The 16,568-nt window shown below is 35.2% G+C and overlaps 2 protein-coding genes across 3 annotated transcripts in view; both read right to left on the reverse strand.

Annotated features, from left to right (window-relative positions):
• Positions 1–1,138: 1,138 nt before the first annotated feature.
• LOC134853058 (signal transducer and activator of transcription C-like) lies at positions 1,139–8,148 on the reverse strand. Its single transcript, XM_063868989.1, has 9 exons — positions 7,999–8,148; positions 6,298–6,407; positions 5,631–5,863; positions 5,216–5,256; positions 4,855–5,148; positions 3,551–3,746; positions 2,923–3,111; positions 1,930–2,027; positions 1,139–1,412 (listed from the first exon to the last, which is right to left on the reverse strand). Exons 1-9 carry the CDS (start codon positions 8,132–8,134, stop codon positions 1,372–1,374), a joined length of 1,338 nt encoding a protein of 445 aa, XP_063725059.1. The 5' UTR covers positions 8,135–8,148; the 3' UTR covers positions 1,139–1,371.
• A 3,720-nt stretch (positions 8,149–11,868) lies between these two features.
• LOC134853319 (neutral alpha-glucosidase C-like) overlaps positions 11,869–16,568 on the reverse strand; it is a 49,944-nt gene continuing 45,244 nt past the window's right edge. For both annotated transcript variants that reach the window (XM_063869295.1, XM_063869296.1), the window contains 3 exons: positions 16,232–16,404; positions 15,138–15,226; positions 11,869–12,615 (listed from right to left, as the gene is read on the reverse strand). In XM_063869295.1, coding sequence (XP_063725365.1) covers positions 12,503–12,615; positions 15,138–15,226; positions 16,232–16,404 — 375 coding nt within the window. In that variant the 3' untranslated portion in view covers positions 11,869–12,502. The remainder of the gene's footprint in view (positions 12,616–15,137; positions 15,227–16,231; positions 16,405–16,568) is intronic.

The following is a 16,568-nucleotide window of genomic DNA, read 5'->3' on the forward strand; positions in this document are numbered from 1 at the left end:
TCTTGAAGTTCTGATTCTTGATGTTTCTGCTTCTTTCGATCATTTATCTTTGTTGTCCATTCAAGATGAAGTAGTTTAAATTTTAATTTCTCTTAGTACAAAATAAAGTCACTGGTTATTTATAAAAATTTGTGTATGACAAGGTCATTTCTTTATAAAATTAATTTTCGAATTAGTGTTATTTGAAGCCTTACTATTTAGTGTGGCTGTGTTCTATACTAACTCAACTATCAAAAGGCAGTTTTTACTCGGTAATACTCCCGTTTTTGCTGAGAAGTATTTCAGCTGCAGGGGCCATGTCGATCTTGTTTTCGGACCATGGTAGACTAGTTTTCTTACTCAAATTTCATGTCGATCTTGTTTTCGGACCATGGTAGACTAGTTTTCTCACTCAAATTTCATGTCGATCTTGTTTTCGGACCATGGTAGACTAGTTTTCTCACTCAAATTTCATGTCGATCTTGTTTTCGGACCATGGTAGACTAGTTTTCTCACTCAAATTTCATGTCGATCTTGTTTTCGGACCATGGTAGACTAGTTTTCTCACTCAAATTTCATGTCGATCTTGTTTTCGGACCATGGTAGACTAGTTTTCTCACTCAAATTTCATGTCGATCTTGTTTTCGGACCATGGTAGACTAGTTTTTCCCACTCAAATTTCATGTCGATCTTGTTTTCGGACCATGGTAGACTAGTTTTCTCACTCAAATTTCATGTCGATCTTGTTTTCGGACCATGGTAGACTAGTTTTCTCACTCAAATTTCTCAAAAGGAGAATCGACTGAATTTCAATGACCTTTTCTCTCTCCTCTCTTCTCTCTCCCGAATTTTTTTTATTATTGTTATATTGTTGAATAGATTTTTTCTGTTCATTTGAAGAATTTAAAATGCATCAACTGTATTAACTTACTATTCGAATGTCAAAGCACATGCTATCAAAAAGCCGTAAATGTGCCCCAAAAGTGGCACCAATATTTGCGACTTCAGTAATAAGAAAATCGTAGTATAACACTACCGCTCACTAAAATTCGCTCAATTAAAACTTTCTCTATGAGAAGAAAACTCGTCTGAATGTTTTCGCATTTTAGAATAAACGAAAGCAAGGTACTCTTGCTTTTTCTGCCATTGATCATCACACTGATTTTACTAATATTTTAATTTAATATTAGTTCCATCTACTTCATCCAACGACTGAAACTTCAATTCAAGTTCATGGAAGCTATTTCTTAGAATTCTGTCACTTGCAGAATACCACCTTCACATGAATAACTACTACCCAGTATAAAAAAATAAAGTTTAGAATACAATTAACAATAATGCACAAATTTAATGATCTAATGAGCTTCGCGGCGTAAATTCATCAAAACTGTGTTAAGACAATCCATATCCTCCAGGACCAGTTGGCCACCTTCCTGAAACAAAAATCAAAACAATCATTTTGAGTCTTTTTCTGTGGATTTTAACTCTAGCTTTTAGATTTTAAAAAAGCGGATTCAATGAAATAGTACTTCTCATTAGAACGTTTTAATGGTCTTATTAGTCTCTTGATTAGCAATTAAAACATTATGTTACAAAACGGAACATTTGTATTATTGAATGCTGTAAATGTATATAGAAAAAAAAACAATTTTTTCTTTTTTCCTTTCTTAGTTGCTCAGTACTGAGCTCAAAATAATGATAAAAAAAATGATCAAAATAATGATCGTAAGCCTTTTCAAAATTTAAATCGAAAAAAAAATGCAAAAAAATCGGAATAAGAATTGCGGTTAGGTTGTGGTGGTTTGGCTGAAAATTTCTTTCCTTTAAATCTACATATTTCCTTAAAATGAATTGCGGCATGCTTCATGTTGAAATTTTAACGCACAGTTCGAATGATACGCTTCGCTGATTCGTTTTCGGAAGAACTAACATTGGGTAAACTACACTTACCTTTCAAGTGAAGATGACTTGAGACGTTGTTCGCGGGGTTACCTAGATTGATGTTGTTGCCACCGTGAACATTGCCATGATCTCGACTCGACACAGAACTGAAAGACGATATCAGTTATTTTACATCTTAAAAGCAGTCGCCAGTCGCTCGATTGAGGTGAATTGGCGAATTTTTATTTGTTATCATTTTTGTGAGCTATTCAAAGTGACATAAATGGTCAATCATGAGGTATAGAAAAACTGAAAATGTAGAGCACAAATTATTATTAAATTAAATTAACTAATGGCCTATTAACTGATGGCCTATTATATTAACTACGCGACGATTTGAGATTTCAGCAGTTTTCATATATACTCTGATGAAGAGTGAAAACCAGTGAATTGACCGCTTATGGAAAAGCCGCTTTTCGCTTTTACCGCTTTTCTAAATTATAGCTCTCCGCTTTTTAAGAAAACAAACAGTGAGAGAAAAAAGTCTCTGGCAGAAAAAAGTCTCTCGACAGTACCTGTGTCAGGGCTCACAGAAAGTGCGTTGAAAACGAAGTTTTGTATGCTTTCTGGATAAGTCGACCAAATTTCGACAATGGGCGAGAATAAGTAACTCGACATGCGCTCTGCAACATTTTTATGTGTGAAAAATCGCTTTTCTAAAATGAGTCGCGCTTTTCCAAAAATCATTCCGCTTTCGCTTATTTCAACTGGTTTACCGCTTTTTCCGGCCGCTTCCGCTTAAAGCGGTCAATTCACTGGTGAAAACACAAAAAAAACATAACTTGGCTCTAATTTTTGTAGTCCTACCCTCTGTTGACAAGCTCACAGCACGTTGGCTCGACCATATTTTTTGTCTATTTTGTTTGAACAAAGGACAATTCTCGGTCGACCGGCTTTCAAAAACAAAGGTCACTTGGGTTTGTTTTGTATGGGACTGATTTGTACAGGCAAGAACTTTGAAATTTCATTTTCTTTCGAGATATAAATAATAATTTCACTTACTATTGCGACAGATTCGGCCTTCCTCCGTGTTGCTGGTGAAACGCAGCGGCCGCAACTGCCGATTGCTGTTGTGCCGCGGCCACTGCCTGTCCCGCCAAATTGGCCGAGTGTGCATGATGTCTACCATACTGCGACGCCGACAGGTGCTGTTCCACGCTACTCCCGTGCAGCTGCGGGTTCCCAGGATATCTTGAATTTATATTAAGATTTTGAATTTGAAAATAGACGCAGGCATAAATTACTATTTGTTTTTTTTTAAAAAGTCACTGCTTCAGGAACTACAGGCAGATGCTGTTTGTCTAGTAGCGCCACATACAGGTTTATTCAAAAATAGGAAGGATTCTTAACAACTTTGAATTCGTTCATGTCAACAATAGCTCGTAAAACAATAGTTCAACAAGTTCCGCATATGTCTCAATTACACACCCTTGAAATTGCAAAAATAATTTGGATCTCTTTAACTCTCCCACCTTCCACTCCTCTAGTGGACCTAGTAACGAACTACCACCCCTATGCTATAAAAATTAAACAGTCAAACATGCTTATTTTGTACCTGGCAAAGAATCTCCCCCCCCCTCCGCCTTTTTTTCCGAAAATGGGAAAAACTTAAATCAATCCAATTAACTACCTGGAGTTGCCTCCTTGTTGTCCCACAGCAGACGCTTGTTGTGCTGTGGCGTTTTGAAAATTAGCCAGAGTGGCTGCCGCCGTGGCGTTGTAGTGTGCTTGGTTTGCGTCGTAAATGCCTCTAACTTGGCTATGAGTCACTCCTGGTGGTAGGTTCATACTGGCAACTGCATGTGCCACTGGTGACATCGAAGAACCTAAGCAGCACGCTTTTTTAACAATCAATGAAAATAATGACGCCTAATGACGTCTCAAAATAATTTTTGTCCAGCGGCATCCAAATTGGCGGTTTAATTTAAAGTACTCTTCTTAAACCTTAGCTTAGCAAAAATTTTCTACAATTTTAGCAAAAAGGCTAAAGGCTACCGTTCCACGATTATTAAATATTTTGTGTAGGTGATGCCCTTTTTGACGCGCTCTACCTAACAAACATTTCAAAAAATTGATGGTTTGAAACCACCAATTTGTAGCAAAAAATCTTTTTTTTATGTACAAACGAATCCGCTGGATAAAATAGCTAAATCTATATATTTGGGACTTTAATTCGCTAATTCGCGCTGTCCAGACACTGTACAAAAAAGTTTCATCAAAGAAAAAAGGATATGCTTTTCAGAGCTGAACAGCTCGTTCGTATGATGGACTTCAGTGGAGCAACATTCGTTCGAAAGTTGCGTTCGAATGTATGTCAGCAACATTCGAACATTCGTCGAACGTTTTAACATCCGATATTTCATTAGATTTTCCCGTACTCCTGAAAAAAAATGTTAAACTGAAAATTTTCCAATTTCCATGCAAAATTTTTTGCATGTTTACACGATATCCAATAAAGGTTGCCCTTTTCTTGGTAACAACGTTTCCAGCAGTGCTAAAACAGCATCAGACGGGGTACTCGAAAATGGTATGCAGAAAATTTTCCTAGCCAAAGTTTTGAGTCTTGGAAACTTAGAGTAAACCACTCAATAACACGCAGGTCAAATAGGACGCAGTGTTTGCGAGAGCCTTCGAAAGTTTATCGTCGAACAAACGCTCGAACACTCGGTTGCACCCCTAATGGTTTTATACACTTTAAAGAACTGGCCACCATTTAATCCACAAAGCTTCAATTCTTAGTCTCAATGAAAATTTATACACTGAGTAGTTATATCAGACGAAAAATTCTAATAAAGGTTCAACAAAAAATTTTATTATAAAATTCTTGTCCTTTTATTGGTCAAATTTGACTTTAAAAAATTATATTACAAACTTAAAGAAGCAATATGAGATTTTACATTTGAAGTTTTTGCAGAAACCAGAGCGATGACTAACCTCTAGGAGTTGTCGATCGTGTGCCTTGACTGTACATTTTAACCAATTGCGGCGAGGGACTTCGACTCCTGTTTCGCTTTCTTACCCCACTTGTAGGAGTTACTTCCAAATGGGAGGGGTTACCACCTGGCGACATTGTATGATGCAAGGTATGTGTGTTTGCACCCATGTGCATGGACTGGGATTGAGGGTGGGGGTTACTGTGTTGGGAGAATTGCGTTCCAGGGTAGTCTAGGTTAGATTGGGATCCCCGGGTTCCATTGGTCACACGAGTAGCAGAGCCATGCGAAGAACCTTGAAAATTATAATAATTTGGAATCAAACAATTCAAAATAATTTTATCTTAAAAACTGACATGTACCTGAATTCCCGGGTGACCTCGTTCTATGATTCAAATGGTGCCTGAAACAGTATATTTATCAATAAATTAAAGCTGATTATTCAAACAGGTAAATTGTAGTGGTGCATTGCCTAAAATTTGCATGTTTCATTTGGCAGAACTTGGAATGTGATTAATTGCATCATCTGATTGTATAAAAAAACGCAGATAGATCGAACCTTAACTGGAAAATGATTAGGTATAAATGCATGTTCATCCCAATCTTTCTTTCACATGATGAAACGATGCTACGTTATGTAAGGAAAGAGAGCCAACTGTTGGGTAACTGAAACAGTAACTCTAGGTTCTATGAGTTAAACTCCGGTGATGGTGTTTTAAGTTAGTAAGGCACTAGTGACCGGACACTGGAGCAAAAATGAGAGACGCAAAAACTTACATTTGTGAATTGTGTTCATGGGCTCCTCTGGCCAAGTTGCTCTGCTGTTGTCCAGAAGACGACTCATAATGATGTGACTGGTGTCTCTGGCTACTGTGCTGCTGCTGTTGTTGTTGATGATGGTGAGGCGCTCTGTTGGAGGAACTAGACGATGTTAAATGTCTCTGAAGTTCGCTGAATTCCTTTGCTCTCAACAGTTCCAAATCTGCTTTGCGCCGTTTCAAGTCGTTGATCTGAAAAACAAATAAATAATAACGGATTCATAAACAGACTCTGCAATTGTTTAAAAAATAGTCAAATAGGGTCTGTTCTATCATATCATCATTAAAAATGTTTAAATCCACTAAATTGCAACAAAAAACTCATCCGAAAGCAAACACGATTTTTCAGTTGCTGAGCTGAACATCATAATTGTCCTAAAACTGGGATGCGTTGAGACAGAATCACTAAAAGAATCATAAAGGAGTCCTAAAAATAGATTGCTTAATTGATGCTAGAATGTCAGCTCGCAGAAAAATACTGCTGTCAAAATTCATGTTGACACCCGACGCTCCAACCGACCCGACCTAATATACGAGCTTAACACTCCGCAATATTTGAAACTCCGCAGCCGAATTAATTTAGGGGGGAGATTGTTCACTTGGGCCAACAACTACACTTCTCTTACTTCGTCAGAGATGTTCTGTAAGTAGTTCCTGTCCTCCTCCTGCTGTCTCCTAACTGCCTCCTCTTTCCTGCTCTGCTCCAGGGCCTGGTCTCGCAAGTATTGCTCAGCCTCTACAAAAATTTAGTCTTAAACTATTACTACTCCCACATTGTACTTTTTAGAGAATAACCAGAAATAGAAAGAACTAAATCCAGTGTTCAACATTTGCGGATTTTTTAACTTCTTACAATTCCCTCATTTTACAACAGTTACAGATAGCTGCTTCCCCTACGCCGTCCATGATCCGTGTGTTGTAAATAAAATAAGTTCGCTTTATCTTTCTTAATTATCGAGTCAGAAGCAGAGCGATGGACAATTCTTTACGCTAAAAGGAGCAGCCAATTCTTTTCGCAAACCCTGTAAAAAAATCGAGACAGAAGCTTTTTTTATCATCCCCGGTTGTATATAAGTGTTCCGACCACTTTAGTTTTTCTTCATTTTTTGTTTACCAAGCAAAATAAGGTACCACAAATAATCATCGGAATGGGTCAGGTGACATATCATATTAAAGCCCTTTCTGAGATTTTAGTGCCATTTATGAAATTAGAGATTTTAGTGCCATTTTGGGAATCACAAATTGCAAGAACAAAATTGAAAAAACCGGTAGTTATTTTATAGACTTGTTAAAAGGCAGTCTAAAAACTCGTGGTTTTAGCTTGATGCGATAAAGGTTGTTCCGACCATTGAAAACGGGGAGACGGAGAACATTCATTTTGGTTTTGGGTATGTTATAGTTTTCTTTTCAAAATTTTTGTTTTCCAAGCAAAATCGGGTGCCACAAATAATCATTGAAATAGGTCGACAAATGTATCATAGTGAAGCCCTTTCAGCAGTACTTTGGACGACCTGAAAAAACTTTCGAAAAATTGTCCCTGAAAAAAAAACGGAAAACGACTTGAATTTTTTTAGTTTTAGTCTTATTTCGAGTAACGTTTAGAAAATTAATTATGTAGAACGGAAAAATTGATTTTACTGCAAAAGCTTCATTAGCGCGTTCATGACATAATTATGTTTTCAACACAGAGGCGAAGAGCAAAAACACACTTCAACAAGAGCAAAAAACATTCAAAATCAAAAAAACCTATGCGTATAAAAAAAGCCGAAAAAAACAGTACCGAATAAAACATATTTCATTTAAAAAAAAACAGAAAATGAACCGACGGAAACTAGGCCGATAATCACGAATTCGGAAAAAAAATCAACATTTTTTCAAGAAAATTATTTGAAATCAAACTAACACCGGAAACGGACTACACCTATTTACTACCTAAATTAAGCTAGTTTTATTTGAATTTACTAGAAAATGAGCATGTCTGAAGTTTACCATTCCTGCACATTTGACCATTTTGTGCCTTAAGTTATTTACGGAAAAAGTCTAGTACCCGATTGCAATATCCTTGCTGATCGCAAGGGTAAAGACTGTGGTCGGAACATTATGTGCTTCTTGCACAATAACCGGCTATCCTTGTTACTTATGTGAAACGGTTTCGATACAAGATATATGAAAATATGCAAACAACTTTTTTGACACTGCAAATTTTTCAAAAATACCACAGAATTGTTTAAGACACAAAAAAAATGTTTCTTTCAGTTCTTTTAAATCTACCAATCTCTATTCGGGATAAAACTAGACCCACGCCCCCCGAGATGCCAACCGTGTACCTTTCAGTTGTTTCTGTCGGTTGAAATGAATAAATGAGGATATCTTCTTCATCGAGCGTGGCGATGTCTCCCGCTTCTTCACTGTGCTGCCCGGCTGTAAAGTGCAACTGGTTGGCGGAATGTACGCACTCAGCATTACTGATCTGAAACACTATTGATGTCAATTACGGCAGAAGTTATGCGAAATAGTGCCAATCTAGGGTTTCAGTCATGCAAAAAGCCAAAATGATCGACCAAAAAAAAAATACGAAAAACCGTTCGGTCCCATTAACAAATCCAGCGCACGAACCAAAATTGCAGAACCAAAGATTATAACAGTACGACCCCTTTCGTTCCAGTTAATAATCACAACATGCGCTAGCTTGTTTGGTCTTCATGAGCAACATAAAGAAGACAAAAAAACATCAATTACAGTCTTTCGTACTTCTTGCAATTCAACACAGACGTAGCACGGTAAACTAGACTAGCAGACAGAAAATGCGACGGAAACCGCAAAGTAACAAAATGTCAAAAAAGTCGATTTATCAAAATTTTCATAGGCTTGACTCAATTTTGATTGAATAAAGTTCAATTTGAAAAACAACAAGTCCAGAAATTTTAATGGAAAATCAGCATTCGTAGAAAACTAATCAAGCGTTTAAAAAGGCCGAAAACATTTGCTCAAACAGCCATTGATCCAAAAAAATGTTTTCATAGCTCATAGTCAAAACATGCACACGCTACACGCATAAGAAATTTTTCGCTCAATAAACGACGCAATATCAGGCCAATGAGTCGATGTATAATAAAACAAATATAATACAATAAGTTTAAAACAGGAGTTGATAACTTTACGGCCAAAATAAACCTAAATTTCATAGAACGGGTATAAAAAACACAAACATGCTCAAAACATGTCTTTTGGTACACAAAAAAAAAATTTGCAGACGACAACCAATTACATCAAATTCACCCTGTAAATAAATTTATTTATGGAAAAAACCTTTTACTCGTTAGCAATACTCTTGCTTATCGCAAGGTTAAATATGAAAAAATATATACATTAGAATTTCGCGAACATGAAAAAAAAACAAAAAAATCTCTCGATTATCGCAAGGAAGCAAAAATACATTTGGCCTACAGGCTCTGTGAATTTCAAGAACAATTTATGATTGAAACTTCTGAGAAAATTTTAAAAAAATCCACTTTCGAACCTAGACGTCGATCACGTTTATCATGACTTTCACATCTTTGCTGTTCGATAATAGGTAGAGTTTGCATTCATTTCATCAAAGGAAACGATCTAAACTTAAGAAATCAAGCCGAAAAACAATGTTGAGAGTAAAAAAAAATTCGGAAATATTTCAAAAAATTAAAAAACACTAACGGAGTTGGAAAAAGATTCAATGGGCGCAAGTGAACAGAAAAAACACGAACTTATTTTTTGAAAAATCTGTTGAGTTTCAAAGAAACATTAGATAGACTTAAAGTAGGTAGACGCCCATTGCGCCGAAGACAAAAAAATGTCATCCGAAATTGTTGTCAGGAAAAATTTTGAGCAATTAAATTTTCAAACTTTGAAAACTTGCAACAAAAACTACCAAAATAAAAAAAAACTCAATCAGTTTTTCCATTTAAAACTACACAAATGAAAAAATTAAGCCAGTAAAACAAAACAAAAGCATTTAGGCCCAAAACTTTTAAACGAAAAAAAGGAAAACCAAAAAATATATAAAATATCAGTGCTATCAATTTGACAAATTACAAGTGTAAATCAAAAATACATTTACGATAAAAATTGCTGACAGAACAAAAAAAACCAATGTTGCAACTAAGCCGACAAAACATAAGCAGACAAAGGAAAGTCCAAGAACTCCATTTTTCCGGGAAAAAAATCAATTTCATACATACTGAAAGTGAGAACGAACCTTGAAGTTGTTATGATTCAATAATGAAGCAAGTAAGAAAAGCAAGAAAGAACTAAAAGAAAACAAGCGTATAACGCACCTCCGGTGCTTCAAACAGATTAATAAACGTGAAAACTGCTGATATACAATTTATGAAAAAAACTTACTGAATACAACTGTAAGGATAGACATGGGCACCAACAGCACTTTTTGATTTCCAAAACTGAACGATAAACAAGTTTTAACAAAGGTTCTTATGAAGCTAAAATGGTCAAATCTCCAAAACTACTGGGTTTCAGATCTTCGCATTTTCAACTCAGAAAGAAAACCCTAAAATGGCCGTTAGCATACAACTGGATTTTGTATATTTAAAAATTTCCATGAAAAACTCAATGAATTCATAAATGAGATTCTTGTTTAACTTAGATTATTCTTTTCATTGGCCCGCACGCATATGATTTGATGCCATTATTAGATATATCCAGCGTAATAAAACAAAAAACAACACTTTTTTCTTCGTTTAATGAAAAATTTTGGAACATCAGAAACTTCAGTTTCAAAAACTTAAAGAATTTGAGCAATAAAACAAGGATGAACGCCAAAATCTACAACTGCTGGTAGTAACTCCTAATTTCAACGTGCCTCGACACTTTCCAATTTTGAAAAAAAAAATCTATGAAATCTAACTTTTTTGAAAAATCATGAAAACGTCTTATCTAGTTAAGCGAAATGCGCTGAGCAGTCATATTTCGAGTACATATAAAAACTTCATGTGAATACCTTGACAGCACCCTACAATAGTGTTGAGAATTCCAAACTTTGTTAAGTTTTTTAGATTAAATTTTGAAATTATTTGACAAATTGAAAAACGTCATGTCTCGGAAACTAAACGCATTTGAGCAGCCACAGTTGGAGGCAGGAATCGCAACCCCTGATAGTACCCCTACAACTCCCAACTACAAGGTTGGGAATTTCAACTTCTGTGAAATTTTGCAAATCTAAATCTTCTGAACAACTTTGAAATCTTTTAAAGCACGTCATATCTCGAAAACTAAAAACAATTGAGAATTCAAAATGTGGCAAGAATTGCTACGTCTGAGAGTGCCCTGACAGTTGCTCAATATAAAGATGAGAACTTCAAGTTTGGTGACGTTTTTACATCTAAATTCTTTGAAAATTTTTGAAAAAATCATAAAAAACGTCAAATCTAGAAAACTACATGAAGTTGAAAGGTCATATTTGTAGGCAAGATTCTCAACCCTTGAGAGTACCCTGACAGCACCCAAATAAACGGACCCAAATCAACAAAAAAGCGCCGAATCTCGTACACTACAAGGATTTGGTTATTCATAATTTGAGACCAAATTCGCAACCCCTGGGGAAACCCTGACAGCATCCCACTATTGGGTTGCTAATTTCAATTTTGGCGAAATAAACACTGAATTCAAACTGGAAAAAACTCTTAACCATTGCAATATACGATATAGATTAAACGTGAAAAAAATACTTTCGTTAAAGATGCAAAAATAATACATCGAAAAAACTTAATCAATATCTGTTGTAGGTCATTATTAAGAAACACTACCAAAAGAATGTCGCGTCAAAAATTAAATTAAAACCCTTGATAGTATAGGTACACAATGGAGACAAAAAGTCCAACTGTCGGAGGAGAGTGAAATACTGCAATAATCATAGAGAAGGCCAGCCAACGATTATACTCGTGATAATCACCACAAAGTGTATATTTATGTTTCAACACAATGCATTAATGAAGTATCCGTATTCTTTATCATCGAAAAAAAAACTGATGAAGGAATCAAACTATTTTACTTTAATAGATTCTTTATGTAAATGCAAATTTTCAACAGATTTCCTCCAATTTAATATCGAAATTTGAAAAAAATCATCTTTGAAAAGTCTACATGAACGTTTTATAAGCTCAGTGCTCAGGTCATTTTTATAAAATGGTAAAGAAAAACGGATATCAGAGATTATGGTTATTTATATAATATACTGATTCATATACAGGCCCTTTTGGCAGATAATACAACTTGGCATAGAAGTATAGATAAATACACACAGTTTTCACAAGATACTTCACTTCACGAAACATTAAATCATTTCACACCTCTCTTGACCTTTAACATCATCATATAAGAAATTATCACAGCGATCTTGACTTGACGATCTGAATATCAAAACCCAAGCTCCAGTTTTGCATAATTTATTCAATAAATCAATTATTCACACGATATTTATCAACGTGTTTGTAACATCTTGGCTATTTTACTGGTCTCAGCCTTAACCGATGGAATATACAAGTATAAAGCATTATCTAAATTTTTTTCGAGATAAAACTCTGGTTTTACACAAAATGAAGATGAAAATTAAATGAAAAATGATTTGTTTGTGCTAATAGGGGCCTCATCAACTATATTTCTATTTACCAGCTAGACTCACCACCTCATTACTCATTAACAGTGAAAGGGAACTCATCCGAAGAGTCAATCAGTATTCAAACCGATATGATGTAATCTAAATTGGTCATAACCGGAGTAGTCGTTTATCATGTCTGTGAGTTTCAGCTAACGGACCAGTGTGCTAATTAGACCGGTGTGCTAGTAGACCAGTTGTATTGAAAAATCGTCTGCAATGTTGACGTCTGGCTTTCGCACTGTGGCTGATTTGGAGGCGGGGTCGTAGAGCACCACTAATGTTTTGGATTCACCACCTGAACAAAAACACTTCAAAACTGTGACAAACGATATGGCTTTGAACTACATTATGATCTCGAATGAACGGAAATAAACAGAAAAAATAAAACTGAGTTGTTTTTTGAAAAAATCTTCTAAGTTCAAAGAAAGTATCTCAAAGTTCCAAGAAAAAATTGGCCTAAAAGCTCCTTGAATTTCTAGAACAACAGACATTTGAAAAAGAGTCAGTGAACGCAAGCAAACAATAAATACCTTTAAAACTCTTTAAAATTCGAGATCAACTTATGATTTAAACTTTTTTGACAAAAACTAACCCAATTTCAGAAAACTGAATCAATAGGTAAAATTTAAATTTCACTGAGAAATCTGATAAATAAACTTCATTTTCGAGGCTAGCAGTCGATCACGTTTTTCGTGGCCTGCCTTTTAACATAGGAAACGAATTGAACTTACAAAGAAATTAAAAGCCAAACCGCAAGAAAGCAAATTTGAGCCGAGCCTGATCAAATTTTCCTGAAAAAAAATCATCACGACATATGCATGAACCTAAACTACGTTCATCGAGTCTTCTAAGCATTTGACCAAGACGCAAAAAAGAGCTTCGCATAACGTGCGATGAAAAATAAACTGTGTAGCCTACAGACAGTTGGAAAAGTGACAGTGAACGCAACGATACACAAAAAACTGACTTGAATAGTTGAAAACTTCAACTTCTGAATTTCAAACATAGCCAACAGACAGTTGGAAATTAGTCGATGAAGGCACATAAACAGGAAATATACTGACTTTATGTGGAAAAAATCTTAAACTTCTAACTTCAAGAACATAGTCAACACAATTATAAAAGAGGCAATGAACGCAAGTTAACAAAAAATCCTGACTTGTTTTTTTAAAGAATCTCAACTTGAAATTCAAAAAAAATACCTGTTAAGCTCTTGAAAATGCGAGATTAACTTAAGATTGAAATTTTTTTGACAAAAATTAACCCAATTTGAGAAGGCAATTTTCAATATGTAATTTTCAATTTTTATTCCACTGGGAAATCTAGAAATTGAAATCCACTTCCGAAACTAGCAGTCGTTCACGTTTTCTGTGACCTTTGCCATGTTTAATTTTGATAATGCAGTTTGCCTTCGTTTTAACGTTGAGCTGAACTTAAACAGAAATCAAGTGTCCACCAACGAACAATTAATTAGAATTGAGTCTGAACAAATTGACATTTTCTTGATTAAAAGTATCGTCATGAACCACACATGTGTCCTCACTATGTTCAATGCCTTCAAAAACCGTATCCAAATCACATTTTTGAATTTTTAAAACAAAAAAATATATATAGCCTTCAAACTCTTTGAATTTTAAGAATTCAAAGATTGACATTTCTTTGCTAAAAAAATCTTAATTCAGAAAAGTTGTTCACGTTCGATGTTTTGCTCTTGGGCTTTCGATTTCTTTGAAATCGCTATTCAAAATTATAAGCTAAATGGAAGGCAAGTTCCGCTCTCCGACTATGAAGTGCAAATGGTGCAAAAAATGTGAGCGATTGATAGCGCGAAATGGATCAAAAAATAAACTCTACTATTGCGCTGAAAACTCTAAAAACTGAAGTCAAATTTTGAAAAATATCAATCACTCATAAACTTTTGCGCCATTTACACTTTCGTTAATGGAGAGTATAACTTGCCTTCCAGTCAGCTAGTGAAATTGAATTTCACTTACAAAGAAATCAAAAGCCACACAGCAAAAAAAAACACTAGAAAGATTAAAAGTTTTCTTCTGAACTAAATCAACACGACCTTCATAAATATCTTTACTACGTTCATCAACAAAAAACTGCAACATAACACCCAATCTTTTATAAAATTGAAAAAAAAAATCCTAATTCGAACGAAAAATAGGCAACGTTTCTTAGAACTCAATCAAACTACTCGCACTATTAGAAATAAATCAAAATGTCTTTCAATTTTTCTCTTTAGAATTTTCTGTTTGCCAGAGAAAAGCGAAAGGAAGCTCCCAGAACTAGTTTTCCTTTAAGTAAGTCAAGTTTTTTTTAGCTAAAATTGCTAACTTTCGAAAAGCCGACGAAAAAAAAGATAATTTCAAAACAAGTTCACTCGACACCAGGAAAATTTTTAAAGGTCGTTTGCATCCCGACTAAAAAGGCTTTAATATGATATATCACTCAAACTTTTCCGATGATTATTTGTGATACCTGATTTTGCGCCGAAAACAAAACAATGGTCGAAACAATACGGCTGAAAACCACCGTAATTTCGATCAAATAGGGAGACCAGTTGATAATGTCGTCCTGCTTTTGACACTTTGCTCTATGCGCTTTTGTTCATTTTGGACAGATATTCTGGACGGAGCATTATATTACTGATCTGAGAGTAAAAGTCTTAAATCCTTTTTCACAAACCGGTGAGATCTGAATATAATTAGAGAGAATGGTAGTAATTGATGAAGACAAGTCAGTTTATAAGCGATATCTTTTTCTTTAAGTTTAAATTGGAAACAATCCTGCTTCAGAATAGAAACTAACCTGACGTGAGGATGGCTTCCTTGGGCTGTTTTGATACATTCAGCACAATTACTCGCTCCACCTTCACCTTAGTCACGAATTTCTGGGATCTGGAAACAAATGACATTTAGATGAACACTTGAATCTCGCCTTTAGATTTATAATTTTTTATGATTTTCTTGGAAGACTTAAAATTTCCAATAAAAAAACAAAGCCAATCGAAGATTGGAAAAGAGTAATGAACGCAAGTTAACATAAAAAACACTGACTTTCTTGAAAAAATCTCAACTTTCGAATTTAAAAGAAAAAATAGATGCCCTTTAAGCTCTTTGAGTTTCTAGAGCAATTTATGATTGGCGTTTTTTTGATAACCTGAACCCAACTTCAGAAAACCGTATCAGTAGGTAAAGTTTTTATTCCGCTCCGCCGCGTGGGAAACCTTAAAACTAAAATTCCACTTTCGAAACTAGTTCCACGTTCGTATTTGGAGAGTCCTATTTACGTCACTTTCAGCAGATGAATTTCAATTGAACTCAAAAAGTGCATTATACCTAAGTGCATCAATATTTTTAGACTTTTTCCTGGAAAAAAAACAAACAACAATCAGCAAGACCTATATAAGAGTCTTCACTACGTTCATTACTCTTAATCATTAGTTTGACGTCGAATGCGGTACAAGAAAAAACTGTTAACTGGCAGTTAAAAGTTGACAATGAAACGGAAATTTGAGTTTTACATAAAAAAAATAACCTTGAAGCTCCAAGATTAACACTTTTCGGACAAAAATAACTCAATTTAAGAAAATTAGATCGACAATTTATCTTTTTATTACAGCCAAGCAAAATAACGGTAGGGCCCTGAATAACATGCTTAGCCACAAGGCGCATCCACCCAATGAGAAAAGCTTCGTAAAAAAACAGGTTTTTATTTGCCTTGATAACTCTGCGCTTATGATAGAGAAAGCGATATTTCTTGATTCATTATAATCTCACCTGTGTTTTGACGTAAAAGGAAAAAATCGTATAACTTATAATCATGGATTATCTCACCATATTTGTGAAACAGTGAAACGCGAAATTAAACCTTTAGTCAAGAAAACCGTTGCCACAACTCACCCGTGCACAGGTACTTGTGTAGTAAACCCTGGCTCTGCCACTATCCTCTTGGCCATAGCGCACTTCAGAGTGGCCTCAGAGGCGGAGTAAGAGAAGTATCTGTAGAGGAACTTGCCCATCCTGTATTGGAAAGTGTGTTCATCGTCCAAGTAAAGATCACCCTCTGCAAAACCCTACACACAAAATGGTCTGAAATCAACCTCCATTGGCTCATTTTTAACATGAATCATTGTTTCAATGTTGATTTTGGATTAAATAACACAATGCAACATGTCTGAAAAAAAATGAATTAATGGTTCAAATAGGTAAAAAGATATCAGTTCTAAAACATTAGACA

The sequence above is a fragment of the Symsagittifera roscoffensis genome, chromosome 8 (genome assembly GCF_963678635.1).
Source record: "Symsagittifera roscoffensis chromosome 8, txSymRosc1.1, whole genome shotgun sequence".
Taxonomy (NCBI): Eukaryota; Metazoa; Xenacoelomorpha; order Acoela; family Convolutidae; genus Symsagittifera; species Symsagittifera roscoffensis.